The sequence below is a fragment of the Liolophura sinensis genome, chromosome 6 (assembly GCF_032854445.1).
Source record: "Liolophura sinensis isolate JHLJ2023 chromosome 6, CUHK_Ljap_v2, whole genome shotgun sequence".
Classification (NCBI taxonomy): domain Eukaryota; kingdom Metazoa; phylum Mollusca; class Polyplacophora; order Chitonida; family Chitonidae; genus Liolophura; species Liolophura sinensis.
The window spans coordinates 54,043,468-54,070,480 of record NC_088300.1 but is presented as its reverse complement, the minus strand read 5'-3'; the positions used below and the strand labels follow the sequence as shown (position 1 = coordinate 54,070,480).

General features: G+C 38.8%; 1 protein-coding gene across 1 annotated transcript; it reads left to right on the top strand.

Annotated features, from left to right (window-relative positions):
• LOC135467356 (atrial natriuretic peptide receptor 1-like) lies at positions 1-27,013 on the top strand. The gene is given in 27 exon segments (XM_064745126.1): positions 1-39; positions 10,242-10,478; positions 11,716-11,825; positions 12,650-12,784; positions 13,136-13,348; positions 13,638-13,744; positions 14,014-14,121; positions 14,780-14,887; positions 15,482-15,617; positions 16,702-16,838; positions 17,569-17,677; positions 18,014-18,095; positions 18,866-18,995; positions 19,346-19,499; positions 19,876-19,952; positions 20,169-20,273; positions 20,780-20,851; positions 21,032-21,197; positions 21,753-21,899; positions 22,742-22,919; positions 23,536-23,673; positions 23,912-24,035; positions 24,314-24,382; positions 25,029-25,191; positions 26,056-26,166; positions 26,821-26,871; positions 26,874-27,013. Coding segments are annotated over 26 exon segments (3,291 nt in total). The 5' UTR covers positions 1-39; positions 10,242-10,257.

Sequence of the window (27,013 nt, the reverse complement as noted above, 5' to 3'; positions counted from 1 at the left end):
GAACACTTTCACTGGAAATGGAAACAAATCCTTCTTCAGGTAAAATGCTATTTAATGCTGAAAACTGCATATGTCCAGATCTTTTCTTGCTCTACACAGTAGTAAACGCTGTGATGTCTTCAATGTTTTTTTTACTCATTAATGTTTACGTGGTTTACATGTACAACAGGCCATACTATAACCCTTTATTTATTAATTAATTTGTGTTTCACTTACTGTCAGGTATTTCGGGTGGGGGTTGCGGGGGAGGGACGAGACAGACAAACCTTTCTCCTCGGGCTACACCCTATACTTTCACCAACATGCAGGTGATGTACACCGCATTGTGGATGAGTAATATTACATTTGATTGTTCATAGTGCGAAGTGTGTTGTTGTGACCATGCTACAAGTATGCGTTCTCTTGTGTATAAACTGTGCTCATGAACGGCCAAAGGGTTCTCTCGACTCACAAGTGTATGTGTAAACAAGTGCATGCATTTTTAATCTTACTGCTGACACTATTCGCAAAAGACGGTAGCCATTTTAATTCCTTTATATGCAGTGGGTCTAAAACAATTGAAAAATCTCGTAAAGCTGAGTGAAGCAGGTCGCGGATTTCCATTAACCTAGATACAGGAGAAGTATTTGTTAACGGGTAGGCGTACATCGTGGCTTCGTAGGTTGACCATGCACTCCAGACGCACAAAGACACGGCTTCTGGGAAGGCTCTGCTCAATGAGCAGAACTGATGTGTACGGTTTTGACTAAGTGGGTTTGTGTGACACATATTCTATTGTAGTTCGCATGTGATCAAATGGTTAGCTTGATATGTGTTATTCTGTATATGTAAATGCGCCAATTTGTCAGGATTCTCTGCTTCATTGTTCATAAAGCATTAGGGTTGTCGCAACATGCAACAGTTTACAAAGGGTCAAGAATTATAGTAGAAGGCTTATCGTTACATTGCAAGGTCCCAGGCCGACGCACTGATACGATCTTGTTATGACAAAGCAATTTACTAATGCCAAACACTATTATTGATGGAAACGGATCAGCGATGATAGCGTCGCATCACGAGATACATGTCTGTAAAGCCAGTATACTATATGCCACAACAACATTCACCTTGCTGTGAGAATGGCAGTTTGGCAAGAAGATTGATCAAGTGTAATTGCATCGTAACGATGAAGCTAGAAATAACAGGTCAGTCGATATATAGTTGCAGCTTTCACTGTAACCACACAATTGTTTTAGATAAATAGGTATGAAAATTTATTCCCAAATACTAAATAAAGCTTTTCGCCTATATTCCCCTATATCCCTCATATGTAACTAACATCCACGTATAATGAGAGGTCTCAATTGTAGTGATAATTGTATAACACTGACAGCCTCTTAAAATTATCTATGGACATCAGACAATCCCGATATTCGCATGTGTCGGCCATTTATGAATGGGTTGTCTGTGGTAAAAATCGGAAGGCCAGTTTCTAAATCAAAACATTGACATTTATGAACAAAATATCAGTTAAACGGACTGTGCATATTCTGATTCCAATGGTAGACTACCCACGCGATACTCTGACAGGGTTGTATAAACATCAGTCACGCTATCCATGCTATTGCAACTCTTTAATTATACAGCCGTCTTCTTGATTCCTCGTAATACGATGTACAGGTGCCTGTGGCACTGGTTTTAGCGGAAGAGGATACTTCCTGGAAACAGAACGTCATCAACTTTCCATCTATATATAGAAGACTTACTTGTTACAGGACATTAGGTAACGCAGACGGAGGAGTTTTAATATGACTTTGTCCACTCATTAGATTTGAATATGATGCATAATACGAATGTTTTGAACAATTCGAAGATAGTGAAGTATATACATGCAGTTTACAAATCGATGCCCATATTATACATTCGTGACTTTTGTGAAGAACTATCAAATCAAATAATTTACAAAGACGACATTATCTATATCATTATGAGAAACGACCTCCATTACATACAGTTAATTTTTTCAGCCGTATATTGACTCCCATTGAATCCATATGAAATATGGATCGCACGTAAGGGGAAGCTGACTGGGTCAAACTGAGTTGATATACATATAGGTTGCCGTCTATCCTACACTTCTGGAATGTCAGTGCGAAACAAAATGGTTACTGGGGCATGTACCTTGTTCAAAACGCAAAAACGCCACCCCTTCTGTTTGCTTTTCTTTCTGTTAGGTGATTTGCCGAAGCGAGGTCTTTTCTTTGTTTTTTTGAATCAGCTACAGGTCTATCAGAGTGTTGTCGAGTAAAGCCTTGAATGGCGGGCCGTGATGCTTGCCGCTATGTAATACACTACTCAACCATGTGATCAGTATTGAATGGTTCTCCATTATAGTCCGAACTGTATGTTTGTTTTCACTAAACATGTTCATTTATAACGGACCATGTAGCTAGACATATGACCCTATATGAGAAGAATCGTCAAATTATGTTTGAAAATGTCCTGAGATGAATATTATATCTCTTCAGAGACTTACGCTTAGCGTTTTTGCTTATTAACGATGGCTTTGTTTGGTGGGCATCAGAGAGCATGCACATGTACAAGTGATTAGTCTATTGTTTAGAGATTTATAATTTGCTTAACAAAACTTTTTCACCACTGTTCTTGTCGTAATGGAATTAAGCAGGCGCTGTAAAAAATATATTAAACATATAAAATACACATATTTATGTGCTATATGCATATAATCTACGGTATAGTCAAGCTATAGTTAACATTAAAATAACATGGGGGCAACGTATATATTTATTTAACACTACAAGCTACAGTAACTTAAGAATGAATTCAAATGAATAAGCTATACTGCCTATATTTTGTCGTAAGTGTTTTCACTCACAAAGTTTATTTAGCGTGTTTTTGCATATTAACTTTCAAAAAGCAAATGTGTGCAAACATACAAGAGATGTGTACCACAGTTATACTCATGAATTATAACAAATTCCGAGGTGCACATTAATGTTTACGTTGCATATATCACGTATGTATACCTATAAACTTCATATCTTTACCAAATTATGGACTCTTTAGTACACATCTTAATTGTTTACATCACGAGATACGCAAGCACATGAGTACAAAGTAGTACACACTTGTTTAATTATATATAAGCACGCGTGTTTCCCACGGACCTTTTCCAAGGTGCTGTAGTATACGTATAGTAGCAAAACTTAAGAACACGTCGTTACGGTATGATGACGCATCTCTCTGGAGCATAAATATATTCTATATTCTCCTCAACTAGTTATTAAACAGAAGACTCACCCACAACATACATCAATGTCCTTCTTTAGGTGAGGTGAACCATCAAATGTATACGCATTGGATTAAAGGTGTTAATGTTAAATCTCATTATCATTAAATCCAATTTTTTTTACTGGAGAAAACTTGTCAGTGTACAAATAGGTAATTATGGGATTTGTGTGTGTAGCAAATGCAGGTGTCAGCTCAGAGGATAACCTTTTAAATCTGCTACCTGATAACTGCAGTCTGTCTCAGACACATGGGTGAATATGGATGCGATATTCAGCCTTTTGAGCTGTTTCTCGTCTTTGTAATCTATATATCTTTGTCATATCACGTATGAATTAAATCAGTAAATAGGTTGTTTGTTGGCAATAAAATACATTAACGAGTCACATTTTATTGAGTCGAGTCGGTTTAATCAGTTTCCCCTTGCTCAGACTCGTTAAGATTCCCCACAGGGACGTTAAACGAAGTTCATGTGAGAGCAAACCGCAGACTGCATGCCTATCAGTTTAAATACAATTAAAGAATCAATTTTCTTTTTAAGTTTATTAGTTTGTAGTGTTATTAATTCTGACTGGGGCTGGTATATAGAATGGCAGTGTCGGTATCAGTGGGCCTTAGATCTGGGCAGCACGTGACCGATGACCGTGGGAACTGTGAGACATTCAAACGCCTGGGTACATACCAAGGCGGGTGGCTTACGTTAGTAAGAATCACACTAGGATTATACTATGCACTAACTGCCTCAACCAATGCCGAATAAAAGTGTATATAGCTCGTTTCACACGATAAATATAATTCCCATTGCTGCGTTTATCGCGGTGGATAGTCATATATATTGAATGCTCGTTCTAAATAAATTTAAAGTTTAAACGATACACCATTCATTTGACCCTTATGATATCGGAGGCAGAGTAAATAACTCAAGTTTACCCACCCCTGATAATTTGGGCCTATACTTAATTTATACTATATGGTCCTATATACTATGTGAAATGTTAATATATTTAAGTGGCACTGAAAGATGTTTTGTTCGTCCACACGTCCGAATTTCTATCAGTTTATCATTATCCACAATATGATGTCAATTTCAACACCATCGTTTTCTCACTTTTCTGAGCGTTAGGGCTCAGAAATTATATTAGAAATTATTTCAGGAGATTTTCAGAGTGAATTGTATTTTTATGCTGTCAAAAATGTCAGCTCTTCTTGCATCATCGATTCAAAAATGTCATCTCGTCAGTTTCATCACCATCGTTTTCTCACTCATCTACACCCAGATACATAGAGAGAAAACATCAGGAATCGGAGATTACACACTGTCTGCATCGTATAACTCTAAATATGAAGAGTTATATGTATCATTTGATCTTCGCTGTAAACTGTTTTTCTATCCTGAAATTATTATGATTGAAAGTTTATGCGTCGTAGAATAAAAAATGTCAGCACTTCTTGCATCATGGAATCAAATGTTTCAGCTCTTTATGGATCATAGCATCAAAAATGTCAGCACATCTTGCACCATGGAATCAAATGTTTCAGCTCTTTATGGATCATAGCATCAAAAATGTCAGCTCTTCTTGCATCATGGAATCAAATGTTTCAGCTCTTTATGGATCATAGCATCAAAAATGTCAGCACTTCTTGCATCATGGAATCAAAATGTTTCAGCTCTTTATGGATCATAGCATCAAAAATGTCAGCACTTCTTGCATCATGGAATCAAATGTTTCAGCTCTTTATGGATCATAGCATCAAAAATGTCAGCACTTCTGGCACCATGGAATCAAATGTTTCAGCTCTTTATGGATCATAGCATCAAAAATGTCAGCACTTCTTGCACCATGGAATCAAATGTTTCAGCTCTTTATGGATCATAGCATCAAAAATGTCAGCACTTCTTGCATCATGGAATCAAATATTTCAGCTCTTTATGGATCATAGCATCAAAAATGTCAGCACTTCTTGCATCATGGAATTAAATGTTTCAGCTCTTTATGGATCATAGCATCAGAAATTTCAGCACTTCTTGCACCATGGAATCAAATGTTTCAGCTCTTTATGGATCATAGCATCAAAAATGTCAGCACTTCTTGCACCATGGAATCAAATGTTTCAGCTCTTTATGGATCATAGCATCAAAAATGTCAGCACTTCATGGAATCATGGAATCAAAATCGTCAACTCAGTATGCATAATCGCGGAGTAAAGACTATAAATCACTGAATCAAACTAACACTTCTTAATGCATCATGGCTTGTTTGCATCATGGAATGATGAATGACGGCTATTTATGCCACCCTAATTACGTCACAAAGCGCACAATATTTGCAAGAAATAAATGTTCAGTTGAAGGTCATAGGAAGTCACAACTTCAACTTCAAAATTTAACCACATTTCATTCAAAGATACATATTACTTTTTCCACACTTATCAGAAAGGAGAATTAGGTCAATAAACTCCCGTGAATGAAAAGCATTACGAATGCTTTAAAGTGCATGTCAGCATCACTGACTTTTCTATGTTATAAGTGAATCTCAGAAACAGGTTCCTACGTGCTATTGTTATTCTAACTTAACACGAGCCCATATTTGGCAGGACATTGATCGTCTGCATACAGGTGAACTTTAACTGGTGTAAAATCGTCGGTGTCACCATGAAGTTGTCCCCCTAACAAAGTCGTTGACCCAGAGATGAGGCCATGAATTAGCACCAGTTGTACACAGCTCAGACAATATTGCATGCATCACAGTTATACTGGCCTAATGCCAAATGACACAAATGTCCGTACAGCTAAAACAACTGTGGGTGTTAAACGTATAGCTATTAACCCTTGACTTCTACCGTACTATGTATACGTCGATAATGCTCAGGGTGGGCATGATGTCTGAGTACTGAAGCACTTGTTGTGACTTCAAACTGATTGTTATCTCATTTACAGAAGGTAATTCCTGATTAATAAACATCCTACATGGCATGCAGATCACACGTGACAAGGCCTCTGGCGTACGCATGCATATACACGAATATAAGAAAGGGCAACTAGGTGATCCTCACAATTACATCTATGTTTAAATCAGGCATCCAGATGGTAACTCGGGCTCATGAATGTTGGAGAGAGTGGTTGATAGAGACGGTCCAGCGATAAAGGCTTAGGGTAAAAGAAACTGTTGAGTGGATGGATGAATAAATGCATGAATGAATGAATAGATAAATGAATGAATAAATGAATGTATGCATGAATGAATGGGTGAATAGAGAACGGGATAGACTCTATGTATGAGAACTTTGGATGTGACTCCCCATGTATGAAGACTCTGGATGTGACTCCCCATGTATGAAGACTCTGGATGTGACTCTCCATGTATCACGACTATAGATGTGGCTCTACATGTATGCGAACTCGGGATGTGACGCTCCATGTATGAGGACTCGGAATGTGACTCTCCATGTATAAGGACTCGGGGTGTGACTCTCCATGTATGAGACCTCGGGGTGTGACTCTCCATGTATGAGTATTCGGGGTGTGACTCTCCCTATTTGAGAGCTGGATAGATATTGCAGTCCCTGTATGATGGTTTGGGAAGAAGCAAACCGCCTTGAGATTAAGACTTTGAGGAATTCCTTAAGACGCCTGTTTCTAATATACACTGAATCGTCTTAAAGGGATAATAATAGTACAAGCATTTTTCTTAAATACCTGGACACACTCCTCTTCATTCATGGACAGCGGTTCCAGTCTTATTTATGTGTTTATTTTGTTGCCTAATGTTTTAAGAATAGGTCTTAGCTATATTAACGTATGGTGCTTTGGCGGATCTCGTGGTTGTACTATGAGGGCGATTAGCAAGTTATCTTACCAGTTATCTGGGACGAGCTATTACCTGCTGGCGAGGATTGTGCGAATTTCGGAACTGACACTCCGAAAGCTGCACGTTGTTGTGTCAATTGCCCATTAAGATAATGAAGCATCCAATAAAAAACAATTTGAAAGAACACGTATTATCAAGATACCTTTTTGTTGCAAGCTTAGATGGCGGGGGTGGGGGGGGGGGTATTCAACTCTCTTTGATTTCAAGCTATCCGCTATTTGGCTAATACAGATGTCTTACCTATGTATTTCACACCTTTTATGTGACAGATGCAAGTATTAGAGAATTTGCCTTCAAAGGCGTTCTTAACAAGGTGGGTTGTGTTAAGTGTTGCTAACCTTGGAACACGGTGCCTGTACCATTAATGTTATACTCGTCATTGATAAATAGAGATTGATTACACCAGTACAGGGCACATGTATTAGACCAGGGTATTTGTCATTGGTGTCTGATCTGAAATTCCGTAGTCTTGTTTTTCAACGACCTTAGGAACCATGCACACATTTTCGTATGATCTTAAGTGGGTGCTTAATCTTAGGAGAGAAACGGTCTTGAGAAACTAAACTGCCTGCAGCGGATCCCGCTGTTTCCAGAGACTTGCATTAGTATATAGCAAGCCCAAGCTATACATGTATACATGCCTAATAGGCAATTGGTCGATATTCAAGGTTTGGGCGAAATATGTGCTGATATTCATGCCAGAATTTAGACAAGAATTTGCCATAATTAACATTCGGACAACTACGAAGTGTCACAATCAACGTTCAGACTACACTGGTGTGCCACAATCAACGTTTAAAAAATAAGTCTGCGATACAATCAACGTTCGTTGTTTAGCCACGATGAACGTCCAGACATGGGTCGTGCGACAGTCAACGTTATGACCACATTATTTAGCCACGGTGAACGTCCAGACATGGTCGTGTGACAATCAACGTTCAATCAATAAGACTGTGTGACAATCAACGTTTCAGGAATAAGGCTGTGCCACGCTCAGCGTTCAGTCTTCAAGGTTCTGCCATACTCAACGTTCAGCCTACAGAGCTCTGGCACGCACAACCACGAGAATTTCTATCAAAATAAACGGTGGAATACTAAGTAGTTCTTACAGGGATAACATCTAGGGCATAAAGTACCCATGGCTATGTAGACGGACATGCCGTCTTTATAAATAATCAGAAACAAGTGACGAATAATCTCCATGTGCTGTCTGGGACAATAATCAATGCCTTTGTAATTGCAGTTTTCAGCAATTCTTTGCAGGCAACTGAAAACGCTTCCGTACAAGACAAAACAAGAACTCTCCAACGTTCGTGTCAGCGAGTCCTTAAATTTGTCTCTTGGGATGACAGAGTAATGTGCTGCACGAAGCTCTCATTGCCTTATTTATGGACTCTTTGCCTGAGTTCCGTCTGCGCTTATTACCGGTCACCGTCCAGAGACATGTTTTTGGATTACGACAGGCCACAACGGTTGTTCGGAATACATGTCATTATGGCCGAAGCCGCGGAGGATATACCACGCTAAAACGAACCCAATTTCCCGTAGTGATATTGAAAGTATTTCGGCAAAAACTGTCGCTGTTATGCCTTTCTACGACAAATCAAATTACTAAAAGTGTAAAGTTTTTACATTTAACATGTTTCGGACTTTCGGAGGTTGTACAAAAACAGCATCGGCCTTGGTGGGAGGAGGGTGGTAGGGGGGATGGGGGTGGGAGGGGCGTGGGGCGTGGAGTTGTGCGGGGAGCTATGTATCAAATTAGGTGATGGTATAGGAGCCTGCCTATGAAACCCCTTGGTTCTACGAACTAGTTGTGAGTAGATAGTCATATCTCCAAAAAGAGTTAGAGTTTAGTACTTATGCCTGTTGTATTTCCGCTTGTATCTTCCCACAAGCAATGGTCGTGATAGAGTTTAGTACTTATGCCTGTTGTATTTCTGCTTGTATCTTCCCACAAGTAATGGTCGTGATAGGGTTTAGTACTTATGCCTGTTGTATTTCTGCTTGTATCTTTCCACAGGTAATGGTCGTGATAGAGTTCAGTAGTTATGCCTGTTGTATTTCTGCTTGTATCTTCCCACAAGCAATGGTCGTGATAGAGTTTAGTACTTTTGCCTGTTGTATTTCTGCTTGTATCTTGTAAGTAATGGTCGTGATGCTGATACGGGGTTTTGACCTCGTCCACTCTTGACCAGATTAGAAAGACAGAATTTTAGGCTTAGAAGGAGTTAATTGCCGAACTATCCCGGGACACGGGCTGTCTCAAAGAGCGCTGAGCTAATTTCAAGCCCAAGCCGAACAGGAAAGAAGCCAATCCCAGAGAGGCTTTACACTGATCCCTTGTAGAAGTGTACCAATGTCGTCCATTCTGTACATCATCAAGGCTATGCACAGCAAACCCTGTAATTTGTTAAACGTCATAAGTTGGAATAATAGCGATTTTATTCCCCTCGAGATCTTACTCAGAAACGAGAGCCAGTACAACCTTACCTCTGAAAGTACATATAAAATCGAAATACGAGACTCGTTTCCCGGTTCTGACCTGTAAAATTAGCAACGGGATGTGCAGCGTATTGGCATCCCGTCTATAATGATAACGGTCGCATAAAGTTTAAGGTAAAATGCATCGTAATGGAAACATTTTCTCTGTCATAAAAATGACAACATATTATTCGAAGAATTATTCACGTCCACAAATAGAACACATAAAAGATCTACCTAATACATCTCCTTCTACTCACCTCAATGCTAACAGACATAAATAGGAATCGTGCTGATCAATATCGCCGTGGTATTTTCGTGACCAATTGGAGTTAATGGCGAACGCGATGCTTCCAACTGTGTAAATACACAAGGATATTAGAATCTACGATTTATACACACGATGTAAAATACACATGTGATATACTAATAACTGATGTCTGCTTCTCTCCTTGTAGACATTGGCCCCGTTTGTTACTTGACCTAATTGTATGGGAATGTTGATCTTATGATTAGTAGCTATCTTATACATTTAGCAAACTGTATAATGGTAGATCTAAATTTCATTTTTAAATTCCTCATCATACTTTTCTGTTTCAGTCTGACAGGAGACAGAATGTCCGAAAAGAGTGCAGGCTGTCACGTGACCATGTACATGTTGTACGTCGTCGTCATGTTTACATTACGTCCAATCGAAGGCCGGGAATTACGCATTGCTTGGATGGCACCCAAAGAACAGCATTACAATTTTAGTGCTTCTGGAAGTGTGGGTGCTCTGAAGTTAGCGTTGGACACAATCCGCGACGATCCCAATCTACTTCCGGGTCATACCTTAAGGTATATGCTGGTTATATATGTATCAGAATTACAATAAATTGGCCATTGAATCTGATCTATATCGCATAGATTAGGAAGTCTCAAAAATATTGAGGCATATCAGTAGGATCAAGTTGGTCATTAAACTGACACAAATCCACTGAATTAAAAATAAAAAGGAATTTTGTCTTATACGCATGGGATGAGCACAGACCACTTATAAAACTATTTTAACCGAAAACGCCACAACAATGTAACGACAATTTAAGGCTTAAAAATGCTTTCTGACACTTTTCTGAATATTATTTAACGTATATTATGTTTTTCCTTTTTTATTATATTTTGCTCAAATTGTGCCACCTTGATAAAATCTCCAATGCAAACTCTTCATTTTTGCGAACTGAGACGGATCGAGAATGCTATATCTCCTCTACCTAATGTGCAGTTGTGAACAGTGAATCACTTTTTCGGCCTGAATGAATCACATTTTAAAAAACATGTAGAATATGGGCTAAAATCGGAATCGAGATAAAGTGGGTTGTGATTAATCCTTATACCAGTAATGGATTATAAAGGTGCATGTAAGTGAGTCACCCAGTTCAGTGAACTGGTCTAAATTTAGTTTGCTTAGTCTTTGGTCACTATGAGGTTAGCCCCGGGGCACCTTTTGTCCGGTTAACACACATACACGCGCGCACACTCAGACTACAACCTGTCATTTACATGACGGTGGCAATTCATTATTTATTGTCACCTTTCTTTGTGAAATGTTAGGTATGCCCATAAGGTTGTAAAGTATGGAACATAAAATGCAAGGAATGTGGAATAAGTATAAACTAAAAGCCCTTCGTGCCATGTACATCAAACAAGGTAAAAATACTATATAGCCACTGTTCAGGTATTTCCAATATACCTATTAATTATATGTCTTTCTATTTCTGAACACTTGTCAACGGCAGTGTGATGTACAAAAAATGTCGTGAAATTGTGTAGCGTTATTTAAATTTGCACTTTTAAAAAAAATTTTGCATACTTGGTTTTACAACTTTAAGGTCCCGAGAAAATGGTAAGTTTTTGTTGAACTTTTGACTAAATGGAAATCTAAAACCAAAAGCATTGAGATTTATAGCACACTAAGAAAATTGTCCAAGAAGATGAAACTTGATCTAAAGCCAATCTACTCAATTAATTTCAAAATGTTTTTTAATCTGATAGTTCTACTATTTATGTAACCATACATTTATTTATTTTATGGCAGCGTTAGTTGGTATAACTCGGAATGCCAGAGTAAACCAGCTATTGCTCATGCTGTGGAAGCTCGCTACAATTACAAGCCAGACCTCTTCCTCGGACCTCCGTGTTCAGCAGGTACATGTCTTATTCATATGTCTTTGTCATTTTTTCTATTGGTGTTTTACATCACAATTTATCAACAAGTACCTGGCAATATTTTCTTATAAAAAATAGTGCACGTTTACAAGAAAGGAAGGCGCGAAAAGGTGTAGTAGCAAACACAATAATATACCACATCTTCCCACGGCGTAGAAAACCTAGCAAAGTCAGCAAAGATATTAAATTTCTTTGTCGGACATGTATCAAATCGACACGTAGATAAACTTTAAGAATATCAGAAGAACCATTTTGATTAATTCACGAAACATAGGGGAGTAGGGTGGTTATATAAATATTGGAGAATTTCGGGACTACATACTCCCCATTATGTAGTAAGCCTGTTTAAGATTTGTGCAATGTTTATATGGAATTGGTTATTCTAGAAAAAGTGACTGGGCAACACTAAGTAAGCTCTCTCAAATCTGTACTTAAATTTGAGCTTGAATCTACCTTGAACCATATGCTTACGAGTGTTTATGCAACATGTGAAGTCTTAATAAAGAAACATTGCAATTATTATATGTGGCCTAAATTTGGGTGAGTCGGTATTGGTTATGCATCGATTAAGATCAAATCTCAGTGGGGAAATCTTTTGCTAGAGGAAAAGTAAGATACTATTCACAGCGACTTGTTTTAATTGCCATTAATATATTGGCTGGACCTGCCTTTACTTCGTCAACGAGTTTCATAAATTAGCCCGTTGCTGATTTTGAAGGTTTGCACTGGGTTTCCTTCATTTTAAACGTTGTAGGTTAGGATGTTACAACTCTGTTTCAGCTCAAATTTATTTGCTTTTTCAGCCATGCGTGGTGTAGGACAACTGGCCTCTCATTGGAACCTGCCTGTGTTTGGCTGGGTCTCCAGTGATATCGACCTGCGAGACAAGAGTGTTTACTCGACGCTAATCCGTCTATTAGGACCACTGAATGCATTCGGTGAGTTAGGCACGCTCTTAACCATAGCTCTTTTCTCCATTTGGTAGAAAAAAATCCAAGGCTGCGAAATGAAACCAAAGCCTCTCTTAACGTACAAACAGAATGTATTGGAAATTCAAATCTGTCAGCTTAACATGTTTTCGATGGTGGGAAGAAGAAAGGTATGTGATGGACTACCTTTGTGCATGCGCAGAGGTCATAAATTACGATTAGTCGATTTGAAAGACTAAGTTAAGCAGTCATCGCCCTCCCATTAGCCGGACTGTTAACAAATCGATACCATTTACGATTTGTCTGTCTTAGAATTCTGTCTAAGCCTCCGTAAATGCATAGAAACTCATTTGATTTCAGAAACAACGATGCAGTATATCTCAAAACTGTTCCAGTGGCGTCGGTTTGCTATCCTGGAAGACCAGTGGACGGCGTATGAAGGCGTGGCACTAGCCATACAGACAGCAGCCCAAGAGGCCAATTATACTATCACGTCGTCCTACAAAGTCTCAGAAAACATGCGCGGGGACAGAATGCGGGAAATACTTAGAGAAGTGAAACGAGTTGCAAGAAGTACGTTTGTTTTTGCACATCGCGCATTAGGTGTAAACATTCATATATGAAAGCAGCAAGCATGCAATGTGCCATAATATTTTAATGAACCCACATCAGCTGCCAAAACAAATGCAAAATAACTACAGACCTACTAATACATTTTGTATCTATGACATAAAACTGACTTCTCTAAAGCGCGAAAGTTCTGTTTAGCTCAAAAGTTGCCAAGCCAGAAAAATGTCACCTGATTAGAGAGACTATTACCGGTACTGTTGCAAATGCTATATTCATTGCTCTATATTTTCAGTCTTGATATTTATCGTTCACTGGCGTTCCATGCGCAGACTGATGTTGGCAGCGTATGACGAAGGCATGACCAATGGCGACTACGCATTTCTCTGCATACATGACGACGTGAGTGCACTTGACTATAATCCCGTTCCTTTCAAACTGTTTTTTGATTATTTCAACATTAAATGATTTAAGAGAAAGGGCTTTCAGAAAAGTTTTCTTCCCAACGCTATCATTTTCGTTTTTTAATACATTTTCAAACTCTGGATTAGCCTATGCGAACATGCAGTTTCTTACCTAGCTAGTTTCAAGTCAGGGACGCTAGTTTTTCTTTCACTGATATTTAATAATTTAATCAGTGCTGTTTTGAAGAACCACGTTTTGTCTGACAGCTTTATGGCGGTGACACCCTTAATAACGAGCTGCTTTCTGACAGTGTGTGGAAGTGGCAGGATGGGAGAGATGAGGAGGCCCGCATCGCCTTCGAGAACGTCATCCATGTACGTCGATTGTTATTCTGCTTTCAAACCTTGCCTATATCTTATAAATAGTTTGGTTTGATGAGTATGGGAGACGTTAGACAATATGTCTAGTTACAGATAAAAGTTTAGTTCTATGGGTTTAGCAAAAAGCGACATTTGTCGTGTGACTGGTTCTTTTTCACCTTTGTTATAATGAAGACCCTTTGGGGATATCTAGAAGGATACATACCCTTATTGTCATATTCTATGTTCCATATTTAACTTATGCCCTTTACTGCTCAGTTCTTTCCTATGACTCGCAACACGTGTGATCGACCATCCTGTGCGATACCCTCGCTTCACCGGAAGTTCCTAACGAGCTAGCAAAAGAATATTGTTGGTTAAAAAAGAGAACACGGTCCTGCAGTTCATACCATAATACAAAAAAGGTCTGGTATATCGATAAAAAAATCCGAATAGTTTGAAAATAAAAGACGTACGCTACTAGGGAATCAAAATTGCTATCAGCATCCACTGTTGCCTGAAAGGTCAAATACACTGTAATCATTTAAATTCATACCAACAGCTTTTCTTTACGTTCTTTATAGTAGCTCAAGTTTTATCACCTGTATAAAAGGATGCCAGATAGCGTTGATTTCTAATGGCATCGGCTTGTTTTTACTTGGATCTCCTCCAGGTTGTCACAGCAACGGTGGATTGGTCCAAATGGTACAGGTTCAAAGAAGCCACAGGTCATGTTGCCTCAGAAATGGACGCTAAGTGGGATTTGCCCAACACTTCGCGGGTATGGAAGGCTCAGTTTTTTTTTATCCCACGCATCATATACGTTTCTTGATTACAAGATTTAAAACACATTTTTGCATGGCCAATACACTATCAGACCACATACTTCTTTTTTTGAACGCAACAAGATTTGAATCTTACTGTGGCAAGGATATCATTCATGAAATGAAACCAGTACCATGAGGCAGCTCTAAACCTGCAAATTTGCAGAGACACGACAAGATAATGATCAACAATCCATACGGAGAGATGAAGAGAGGACCTTGACTTTTGACCGAACAAGGCCTAAACATAGCTGTGTTGGCCCGGTTACCGTTAATTTGAAAAAAAAAAAATCACAATAATCCAGGAGCCTCTCACCAACGCGGTCTCTGTGAGTTCAAATCCAGCTCATGCTGGCCTCCCATCATAATGCCGGCTGCCGTCGTACAAGTGCAATCTTCTTGAGAACGGCGTAAAACATTAATCAAATAAATAAATACTATATACGAGGAGCTTGGCTATATGATGTAATATAAATCGGCATTCTCTATGTGATAACATGTGCTTAATTAATTAGCAACAATGCGAATAAAACTATAACTGTCTTGCACAGATGGATATGTACGCACCGTTTCTGTATGACGCGTTGCTTGTCTGGGCTAACCTGGCCACACAGATACTATCAGAAGGGGGTGATCCCAGTAACGGAACCCTCCTGTATGAACGAGCTCGCTTCTATGAGGGCAGAGGTAAGGATTCAAGTCGTTACGATTCTACGCCTTTGTCATGTTCCAAGTACCTATCGAGGTAGATATCGAGAATAAAAAAAAAACAGCCGAAGGATAGCTCAGTCTTAAATATTGTCCTATAACTGTAATATATATAAAGATGGTTTTCGTGACTAACGCTTCATATTTTGGGATATCTTAAAGATAGCAAATTCGTGTAGTTGTACATAAAATCAGAAATTTGACAGAATGTTCTCCCTTTTTACAGACAAAACGACACTTTGAAACTCCAGAATTGTTTGATTGTCAAATTTGTAGAAATGTGTGCCGGTCTGTGACTTTGCGGTTTCGATCTGGAGAGTGCAGTTTCCCTGTATTATATATACTATATGACTCGAGCCTTCCACCAGTGTCCTCGTTGGAGTTCATGTCCAGCTCATGCTGGCTTCCTCTCCGGCCGTATACGTAGGAATATCTGACAATAACCTGCGGATGGTGTAGATTTCCCCCGAGCTCTGCCCAGTTTCCTTCCATCATAATGCTGGCAGCACTCGTATAAGTGAAATATTTTTTAGTACGGCGTAAAGCACCAATCAAATATATACATATGTATGAATCGCGTAGGCAATATTTTCCCAACTCACTTGACCAGCAGAACGATAGATGTAACCGGTTATATCAAAGGAAATAAACTATTGACTGTGAAGTTTAGGCCCCAACTTTTGTAAAGAGGAAAGGCTTCCCATTCATCAAGAATAGTTCTCCATTCATCAAGTATAGTTTCCTATTTATCAAGTATAGTTTCCTATTCATCAGGTATGATTTCCCATTTAGCAAATATAATTCCCCCATTCATCAAGCATTATAGTTACACATTCATCAAGTATAGTTTCTTATTCAGCAAATATAATTCCCCCATTCATCAAGCATTATAGTTACACATTCGTCAAGTATAGTTTCACATTCGTCAAGTATAGTTCCATATTCACCAAGTATAGTTCCCCTTTCATCCAGTTTAGTTCCTTGTTCAAGTATAGTTTTCCATTTATCAAGTATAGTTTTCCATTAATCATCAAATATAGTCCAGCTTTGCTCCTGGTTTCAGGTATCACGGGTCCCATCTCCCTGGACGAGGTGGCGGACAGAGAGCAGAATATCTGGTTATTAGATCTGCAAGACGACGGCAGCTTCGCCGTCACTACCGAGATTTACCATAGCTCTCCCGATGGCATGTTTGTGGCGGTAGGTCGACCAATAATGTCCTATACTAGACAAATTGCCTCTAAGAACCGACATTTTTTCTGACATCATAGGTTTCACGAGCAGCTATCCCAAGAGACAGCACCTTAGGCTCCCAAAAACGTCCGTTCGTCGTTTTGTTGTATAGGCAAGTCGCGTATAGCTCTAAATACCACTACATTTTTGGTACAAAATATTATAGGTTCACAACACTCTTCAAAATATGATAAAAGTGAGACAGAATTATCACCAGTTGTGCTCATATACTGGTCTATGAACTTATTGAATTGAAATTTTTCAAGAATGTTGCCCTTATGCAACATTAGTAATGGTTTCTGATAGGCAGAAACCACCCTTCGCTATGTACTAACTGAATTATTAGTAGTGTTCATAAGTACAAGGCGTTGGCAGTCGTTACCAAGAAGCAGCTTTTATCTCGTATATCAAGTACCAGAAAACCGGTGGATATTATTCAAGCTTTTGCAAGCACACCACTGATACAAAGATCAAACGATATTTAATTATGTTTTGTTTTATTGTTACGCAAAGGTTCGGAATGTAGAGCAATAAAGAGGGGTGAGAATACGTGCATGTTTTAATGCTTTAAACCACCCGTTGAAACCCCATGCTGTATTTTAAAATATTTTGAACGTCAACGGTTAATTGTCGGCACCGTCACATTTTAATTTCACTTATATTCTATACGATTTCTGTATGCTTGTGAAATGCGCAGGAAATCATCGACAAGACAAAAATCCGATGGGCCAGCGGTAAGATAGGATTTGAGAACGCCCCACCTGACGTTCCTCCATGTGGATTTGACGGGGAGTTATGTCCCGTAGGTAAGGCCAGACACAACCATCTCCTGCGCCACAGGGAACTCAACGTCGTAAAAGCTTAGCTCTGAAGAATAAGCACCGTTCAAAGGGCCTTTGATAATGGAAACGTTCTGTATAAAGCTGAGTTTGTATCATTCGCTAGTTTGAAGGCTCCAATAATAACACGCAAACAAAGGGAATGCCATCTAATAATAAATATGTTTTTCCTGAATGTAGCGTGTTGGTACCATTCCGGGTAACAATAAATGGAATATGCTGCTTGGGGGTAACGATAGATAAGTAAACACTTTTATTTGATAAACCCGAGCATGACAGCATGGTTATTTGCTGACGTTTCAGAAGAGGAGAGGTATCTCAGCTATATGGTCCCCACTATTATCATCATCCTTCTCACATCCATCTTCTTCATATGTCTTGTCAGGTAAGAGTACTAAGCTTACATGGGTTACTAACGATACGCTAAATAACCGTAATGGAGAAAAACTGTCTTCAAAGTTTGGTGGTTTGAGGGGTATAGTCCAACCACTGGTGGACACGCATCAGTATAATGGCTCGAGTGGGGCGCCTTACTTGCCTTCGGTAAGTTGTCTCAGTCAAGCAGCCCAAAGTTAAAGGGCGGTGGAAATCCGTTCTGCAACAAAAAGTCTAAGGACTTCGTCGTCAAATGACTGAAAAATTGATAAGTACGACGTTAAACCCCGAGCACTCACTAACTCAAAGTTTGGTGGTTTATTGTGTGCTCTTTGATAAGCTAATGGATCTGCACCCAGTGTTAATGCGTAAACATGGATACAACAGGATCCTTGGAATGGCATCAAGAGATGAAACGGTTTGGAAGAACAGTGAGATACTGGAACACAAGATACTAAGAACAGATCTTAACGTAACCCGTAAGTCCCATCTACCATGTCATGCAGCTAGTGCTTTAGATGTATACGTCGCTGAAGTAGGTACACATGGACGTCATAGTTCATTTAACAAAACGTATTTTACAAGGTGAACGCCATTAAGATGACAACTGTGTCGCTGGTAATTTTTGTCACGAAATTATGTCGATGTACCGACAGGCCTAGGTGAAATTTATGTGAATATTGTTACATTGTTCATTCCTACTACGTGGAACTACTAACTTTAATTGACCTGTGAAAATCCTTTGTAAACCTTATATGCTGCTGTTTTATTTTGTTACAGGATGTACAGGCGCAGAAAGCATTTGCGTAGCATGGCGTGGAAAATAGATTTTGAGGACATAGAGTTCGTGTCGTCCACCATGATGTTCACGAAGGTATTTAAGTCCATTATCATCAACATCGCCTTCCTCGTAAGCATTACACAAAGTCTGGCTACCTTTATATATATATACAGCCAGTAAACAAAAGTGTTACTACCTACCGTTGTCATAAACAACATTTACCATCCTAAATATCAAAATGTTTCAGCTAACTATAAATTGTCTCAAATATTTAATAATGTGCAAAACGAAAGAAACTAGCTTGTACAGCTTACTCTCTAAGCTCTTTAAATATAACACTGTATTACTAATTTGTATGTGTAAAATTTGCACTGGTGACTGAACTCCTTAACCTAAATGTAAGTTTGTCGTTTTACCAATTTTGATATGGTACGTTGGTCAACAAATTGTTTTCTTGTTTCTTCCTCGGCGGTGATTAGACGAGTTTCGGGACTATTCGCCGGCTAGAGAGCGTGGCCGTCTCCGACTCGGCCCGATCCTCGATGAAGCGACGAGCGTCCTCGGTCTCCTGCAGTACCCTCGTCAGCGACGTCTTCCAGGACGAGCTCTTCGTACCCACAGCTTTTGTCAGAGGTATAAGCCTGAGGACCCTACATTATTTATTTGGTTTATTTGATTGGTGTTTTATGCCATACTCAAGAATATTTCACTTATACGGCGGCGGCCAGCATTATGGTGGGAGGGAACCGGGCAGAACGATAGGGATTTTTACTAGTTCTGAAAAGGCTACAACACGAAGCTCTACGAAAGAGGTCTCAATCGCCACGCTTATTCCAAGAGCCTTTATTCAAACGTCAATCCGTTCCAAAGGTTAACCCTTACACAAACATAAATTCTCATCATTCCATATGATACTGACAGTCATGAACACTGACAAAATGACTATTTCAACAATAATTTGATGAATCTTTTTTTATAAATATTCCTGTTTTGACTCTGTCGTTGGCAGGAAATATCGTTGCTGTGAAAAATTTAAGGAAGAGAACGATACATTTAACGGGAAATATCATACGTGAACTAAACCAGGTATGTTTTTCTTCAGTATAGTCTAAAAAAATTCGAGTTGTTCAGCATTTCCTGGAATTCACGTCTTTGCGTATTAGTTACACTGAATGCTTTTATTCTGGGATATATATGTAGTATGTATATAGATTTACTTACAATTAATGCTTTTTCATCAACTCTTTATAATATCATGTATCAAATCTTTTTATTCCTTTTGCTGAAACGATTGCTTTTCAGCTGATGGAACTCAAACATGTCAATGTGTGCGGTTTTGTCGGTGCCTGTATGGACCCAGGCCAGATCTGTTTACTGTGGGAATACTGTATTAAAGGCAGTTTACAGGTTAGTGTGATAGAAGTGGATCCTTTCTTAAATTAAACACTTTCATTACATTTGCATCAAATTAAGGCAGTGAATATCAAGTATCTGATAGTGACTTGTAATGTCTGTAATGCATTTTGGTGTGCGAGATGTAACATGATTTATTCAATATATTTGATTTATGTTATCTAATGCCATACCCAAGAATTTGCTGTGTAGTATGAGTATGCAATATTATACATCCAGTGTCATGGGCAACTATTATCTTTTCAGTGATTGTGTCCGTACTTGTCCTTTATTTTGGTTGCCATGAAAACAAGAATAGGAGTGGTAAAAACATAGTTCTCTGATGTAAACTACGGTACTCGAACATTAAATGTCTTATATTATATTGTTATATTATATTATATTATATTAGCGGAAGCTGCATTCCACCTTTTCCCGCGTTACCAGGTCACAGGCTAGCGGACTTCTGGCCTTACTCCACACGACATGTTTATTGTGCATGGTGCATTTGATATTTGTAGGATGTTATTTGGAACGAAAACATAAAACTGGACACACTGTTTCAATTTGCCCTCTGTCAAGACATCGCAAAGGTAAGTTTGAGGAAGATTCCTCTATAAAACACCTTTCATCGGCAAGCGAAGACCCTAACATAACATGTTTTATACTTAACACGATATATCTGTAAGTCAAACCTTCAGTTCGATTCCAAGAAAAATATCCTTTTGAAAAATGAGCTGTGCGGTCTTAATTTACACAGTTTTATTTTTCAGGGACTAGAATATATTCACAAAAGTGAAGTTAACTTTCACGGCAATATGAAGTCCTCCAACTGTGTTATTGATAGTCGATGGACGTGCAAGCTGACAGACTTTGGAGTTCCCAGCTTGAAAGCCAAGGAGCGCGCTTCCATGGATACCATCGACGACATATCGAGCCGTAAGTGACATTTAGGCAACATTACCTTCTATTGGACCTGTGAGAACATGAGAAAATCAGCATACCTTATAACATGCTAAAGGTACGAGAAAACATCTTTCTATGGCGACAAGTAAAATCCTATAAACATAGCTGGGATAGAGTAGAACGTTATCATAACTGAAATTGCTCTAGATCCATGGGTCTTTCAAGAATCTATAAAAGCCAATACAAAAAAACCTTTTTACAACTGTATTGGCTCTACAAGGATCTCTCGAACGATCCAGCGGAACTGTGTACGATTTACTCGGCTCATTAAGAATCTTTAAAAAGAAATACATAGATAGATCCATGTGTAGGTCTTTGATAGGTTATAGAACTAGTAACTGTCTCAGCCTATATATGAGCATAAGGGATCTAGGATTTATTAATTCTTGATGGAATACTTTGGATTATGTTTACTCCTGTTGAAATCAGTGGAAGAGAATGCTAACAGTGTAAAATTAATCAGACTGTCAACTAAACCTGTATTTCACGTATATCATTACATTTGAATTCGTGAATTTTTTTTCCCAGAGTTGTTATGGTCATCACCTGAAATCTTGCGAGGCGAGGAAAATGTGGATCGTCAGAAATGCGACATGTATTCAGCAGGGGTCATTTTCAAAGAAGTCTTCTGTCGAAATGGCCCGTATTCAGAGTACGAGTCCATGTTGCCATCAGGTAAAGGTTCTTGACCCCAGATGAAGAAAACGAATTTGGCAAAATCAAAGTGGTTGTACGAGGGGAGTTATATACAGTTAATGCTTAAACACTAATCATATATTGTCCCTGAATAATGTGTAATTCCATGAGTAATTTCAGTCAACCGCACTCAATATTGGGATTACCTAAAAAATGCTTGGAAATCTGACTTAACTCTTCACAAATTGTCATTTTCATGCATAGCCAGTATATATTGAACGATAAATTAATCTATTGATATAAGTTTCTACAGGATTCAGCCTATTTCATGAACTGCTAAAACTATCACAACGTGGGTATTAAAAGTCTGAAGACAAAATACTCATTCTCTAAATTAATTTCTGGAACGATGATTTCTACATTTTTACTTGCCAATATTAAAGACCTGTCATTTCCATGGATACGAAATCTCAACCTTTCCTGAATAAAGAAGGCATAAGCTCTCGATTATGTTCCAACAAGCATCAATACTAACGTTCATTGTGTTAACAGTCCAAAATGTTCGATGGCCAGTAAACATTTAACTCGTCCAACCTCTGAGAAAGATTACATCAAAATCTTGACGTTGGTTGGTTGTCAGTGTCTGAATTTGACTGTCAGAAGTCATAAGGGAAGGAACATGGACAGTCGCACGGCATTCTGACCGCATTGTAACTACATGAAACCTTGTACCCATTGTTCATTTTAAAAATTTCAGTCATTTCCACATCAAACTTTCATTTGTACAAGTAGAATGTGGCTTGCTGCCTGCTAGAACGCAATTACTCATTTCAAAAGAGAAAATGTTAACACTATTTTGATCCCACATGTGTGATTACCAGATATCCTTGCGCGGATACGTTCAGTGAAGGACGAGCTGACCTTCAGACCGTCTCTCTCCCTGCTCATGGAGAACGGAAGTATATGCGCCCTTTTGCAGGATTGCTGGGCAGAGGACCCAAAGACTCGACCAAACGCCACTAAAGTGGTAAAATGGCTGCTCCGGATTAACCCGCATAGGTGAGGCTCAAAACCCTCTGGCCATAAGTGGGAATTTCTGTCAGTAGCCTGCGGATGTTTGTGGGTTTCCCCCGGGCTCTTCCCGGTTTTCTCCCACCATAATGCTGGCTGCCGTAGTATATTATTAATAATCTTAAGTACAGCGTAAAACATCAATTAAATAAATAAATAAATAAATCAAAAATCTGTAAAAATAAACAGTTTAATCAGGACTGAGTGATGCCTCTTTACCAAATGTCGTATATATTTCATATCTATGTCATAACTACTATATGTTATTGTCCTGATTACCAACCAGAAAGTGAAAGGTTTAGATCACATGTATATGAAGTTTATCAAGTATGCGCGATAAACCAAAGAGCCTAAATGTTGATTTTAACTCCGAAAGCAGCATCCAAATACTTTCTAGGTGGTAGCCTGCGTTTCTGCCACCAAACCAAAGGGAAATCCCTGTTGCCCCGGTTGTAGATGTCCGATACATTCGGTTACACATATGTATTCTTGTTGTATTATGCCACAATTGTTTTTAAAGCCACTAGTAACACTGCACCCTTTGTGTCAGAATCGTTTATTACTAGTTGAACTATAGCGTGGGTGTTTTCTTATCCCACAGAAGCGTGAACATGATTGATCACATGTTGGAGATGTTGGAGAATTACGCGGCCAATCTGGAGAGCCTTGTTGCTGAGAGAACACAACAGCTGGACATAGAAAAAAAGAAAACAGAAGATCTGCTGTATAGAATGTTGCCTCAGTAAGTTTATACCTAAACACTGACAGGCCGTCGTTTGTTTCGGAAAGACGTGCCAATATATAGTGAACATGCAATTTTGTAACCTCACTCTTAAGATTGATCATTTAAAGGCTGCTCTGATAGAAAATACTTTAAGTATGTGCCCATTTATATCTTTAAACTCAAAGGCACTTTGTAAGAAAATATATTGATTAGAGGAATTCATGGCAAAATAAATCATTTTCTCTTCCAATTGCAGACCTGTAGCAGAAGATCTTAAACTGGGCAAACCAGTGCAAGCAGAGTATTTTGACCACGTCACCATTTATTTCTCTGATATTGTGGGTTTTACTAAAATATGCTCAGAAAGCTCTCCAATGCAGGTAAGCATCACTGGGTTTCTGCCTTCTGTTGGAATTACCGCTAGTTGTGTAGATACCACTCTAACAGGAAATTCTGTGCGATGTTCTTTATAATGTTGATGGCGAAACTACCCAGCAAACGACATTCTAGATACATGTACAAACTACCAGTATTTGTGGAACAACTAACTTAAGTTTTGTCATCACCTCTGGAACTTTTATTGAACGCACATCGCATTACCTTTGCAACAATCGTTACACACAGTCTTACACAACATTTGCCTGTTTGTCCTGATCAGGTGGTGACTCTTCTCAATGATCTGTATACGCTGTTTGACGATACGATATCCACCTACGATGTTTACAAGGTGAGTTGTTAAATTACTCCAGCGAGTAAATTACTCGAAACTTGAAACCACTAGCATTACAAGTTAACTACAACCTCATAATGACTCGAATTGATGTTGAGATAAAGGTGGAAAATTTTGTGGTTCGATGCTTGTTCGTTACTCATTTTGTAGACTATAGGTTCTGTTGAGAAAGAAAAGGATATTCCATTTCAAGGGGATATTTCTTGAAAATACGACAGTATAAACGCCAGTAAATGAGGAATACAGTCCAATTGTTAACGGCGTATGATGATAACCGTCAAAACACATACGTAACGTGACATACGCACTGTGCAGGTCTCATGCGTGAATCTGGTTGGGGTGCATTTCAAAATTTGCATTTATACCTGTCGGTCAGTTTCCTTTCATATCTGACTTACTGACACTACTAAAACTTGTATGCCTGTACAGTCTCCATTATTAAATATTTCAATCTTATTGATGAAGTGTTTAATTATATTAAAATATTATTATATTAAATATTAATTCGATATTTTAATTTTTACAGAATGTCGCCGACGTTTTTAATAGTACCCTATTAATATAGGTTGGCATTTAGTAGAAAAACCTAGACGGTTGTCTTGGAACAAGAATAATTAAGATCTGCCATTTTTGGTATTTTCAGGTGGAAACGATTGGTGACGCCTACATGCTAGTCAGTGGTTTACCCCACAGAAATGGAAATAAACATATTACGCAGATCTGTGACTGTGCCTTAGATATTTTGGCTTCTACCTCCACATTCCGGATTCCACACAAGCCACAAGATCATCTGCGGATCCGTGTTGGTGAGTGTCAGCAAATTCAGGCCAACAACTACTGCTTATTCGTGCTAATCAGTCTACGGAACTGTGTTGTATGTATACGCGAGGCTTGGTCAAAAGATATCCGGATCGCCTTCAGATGCGTCCCCTGCAGCAGTTACATATCGTTGCCAGCGTCTTTTCAACTCTGAAAGCACACCTGGAAGTCATTTTAGGAATCGCACATCATCGTTTCTCTTTATTCTGGTCCATGTGTGAAATGGCAGGGCTTGAAAAACCTTAGTACAAAAATCAAGTACGTAAAGTTTACAAATGCTACGCACATTATTTCAAGTAGGGCCTGTCTATTTTCATCAATTTTCGATGTAATTTCAAATGTCAGCGTTCTTTTAAAGATATCTTCAATAAATGTCCTGAGGCCCAAATGGCTTGTCATAAGGTCGTGTTTTTTTAAACTGGAATACTGTTCAGTTCATGGTGGAACTGGGGAATTCTTAATAAATCAAGAAAAATTTCCAACAATATATATATCAAGATAAACTAAAAATCGAGTAATACCTTACTGATATGATACAGATCCTTAAATAATTCAGGACAGAGATTTCAGCGATTCAGATAACCATGATGAACGTGTTAATGATTTCGTGTGTTATCTTCAGAAACGCCTGTTGCTGATGCTAAAAGCGTTGCATGGGACAGTAACACAATCTTATTGAACACTGTACTGTGCTATATTCTACAAAGAGATGATATTTACACTGATATTATTGTTGTTGAGCAGTGGATCACCTGAAAGTAGAATTATATTGAGAAATGCAACCATTTACGTCAGCCGAAAATGAATGTGACATACATTTATGGAAGTCATTTCGACATATACAATTGCAGGTATTCACACAGGTCCAGTGGTGGCGGGAGTTGTCGGCCTTGTCATGCCCCGCTATTGTCTCTTTGGAGACACAGTCAACACCGCTTCGCGTATGGAATCAACAGGCCTACGTATGTAATCAGATTTCATTTTTCATACTTCCACTTGTTAGATGTTTTGATATGGGAAAGAAAATGTAAATGGACTGCATTAAAATTCATAAATATACCATACAGCTTACAGAAACCATATCTATGCAGAGACCATGTGCTTAGGCACAGAAGGTATGGACAGATTTTTGTACATGCATACGTAGGCTACCTCCAAGGTTTGGGAGGAAAAGCACTGCGAATATTAAAGTGTCACAGTGTCTTAAAATGTTTTTGCTAAGTAACCTACACACGCCACACAGCGCACGTGTCGCACTCTACGCTCGTTGAGCATCACTGCCACCACTACACAAGCTTTCGTTTGGGGTCCTTGCGACGCCCTTGTTCAGTCTTGGCCTTCGAATGGACCTACAGTCACATTCATCAATAAAATTGTTTCAGGTGTCCGTCAGAATTATGTTGTGCACACTATTCATAAAAAGAATATATGCGTTTCAAGTGTTAACAAAAAACAAGGTTTGAGACAAGGTTTTCGTGCTTTCCAACATCACTTCCTTCCTCATAACCGTGACCCAGTGACACTGGCGTTGTTCTAAATGTCTGCAATAATCAGAGAAAATCTATATATTCATATAAATTCTGAGTTTGATTCGTGTTTTTATCTTTTATCAACAGCAATGAGGATTCACCTGAGTCCTGACATTGCCGCCAGTCTGCAGTGCTATTCGGCTACCACCTGACGTGTCGAGGCGAAATCGCTGTCAAAGGAAAGGGCATCATGGAAACGTTCTTCTTGGATGGCAAAGAGAACTTTATCGCAGAACTTCCGTCCTCTCACAACAAACTGCCGACCCACATCAATGACTGA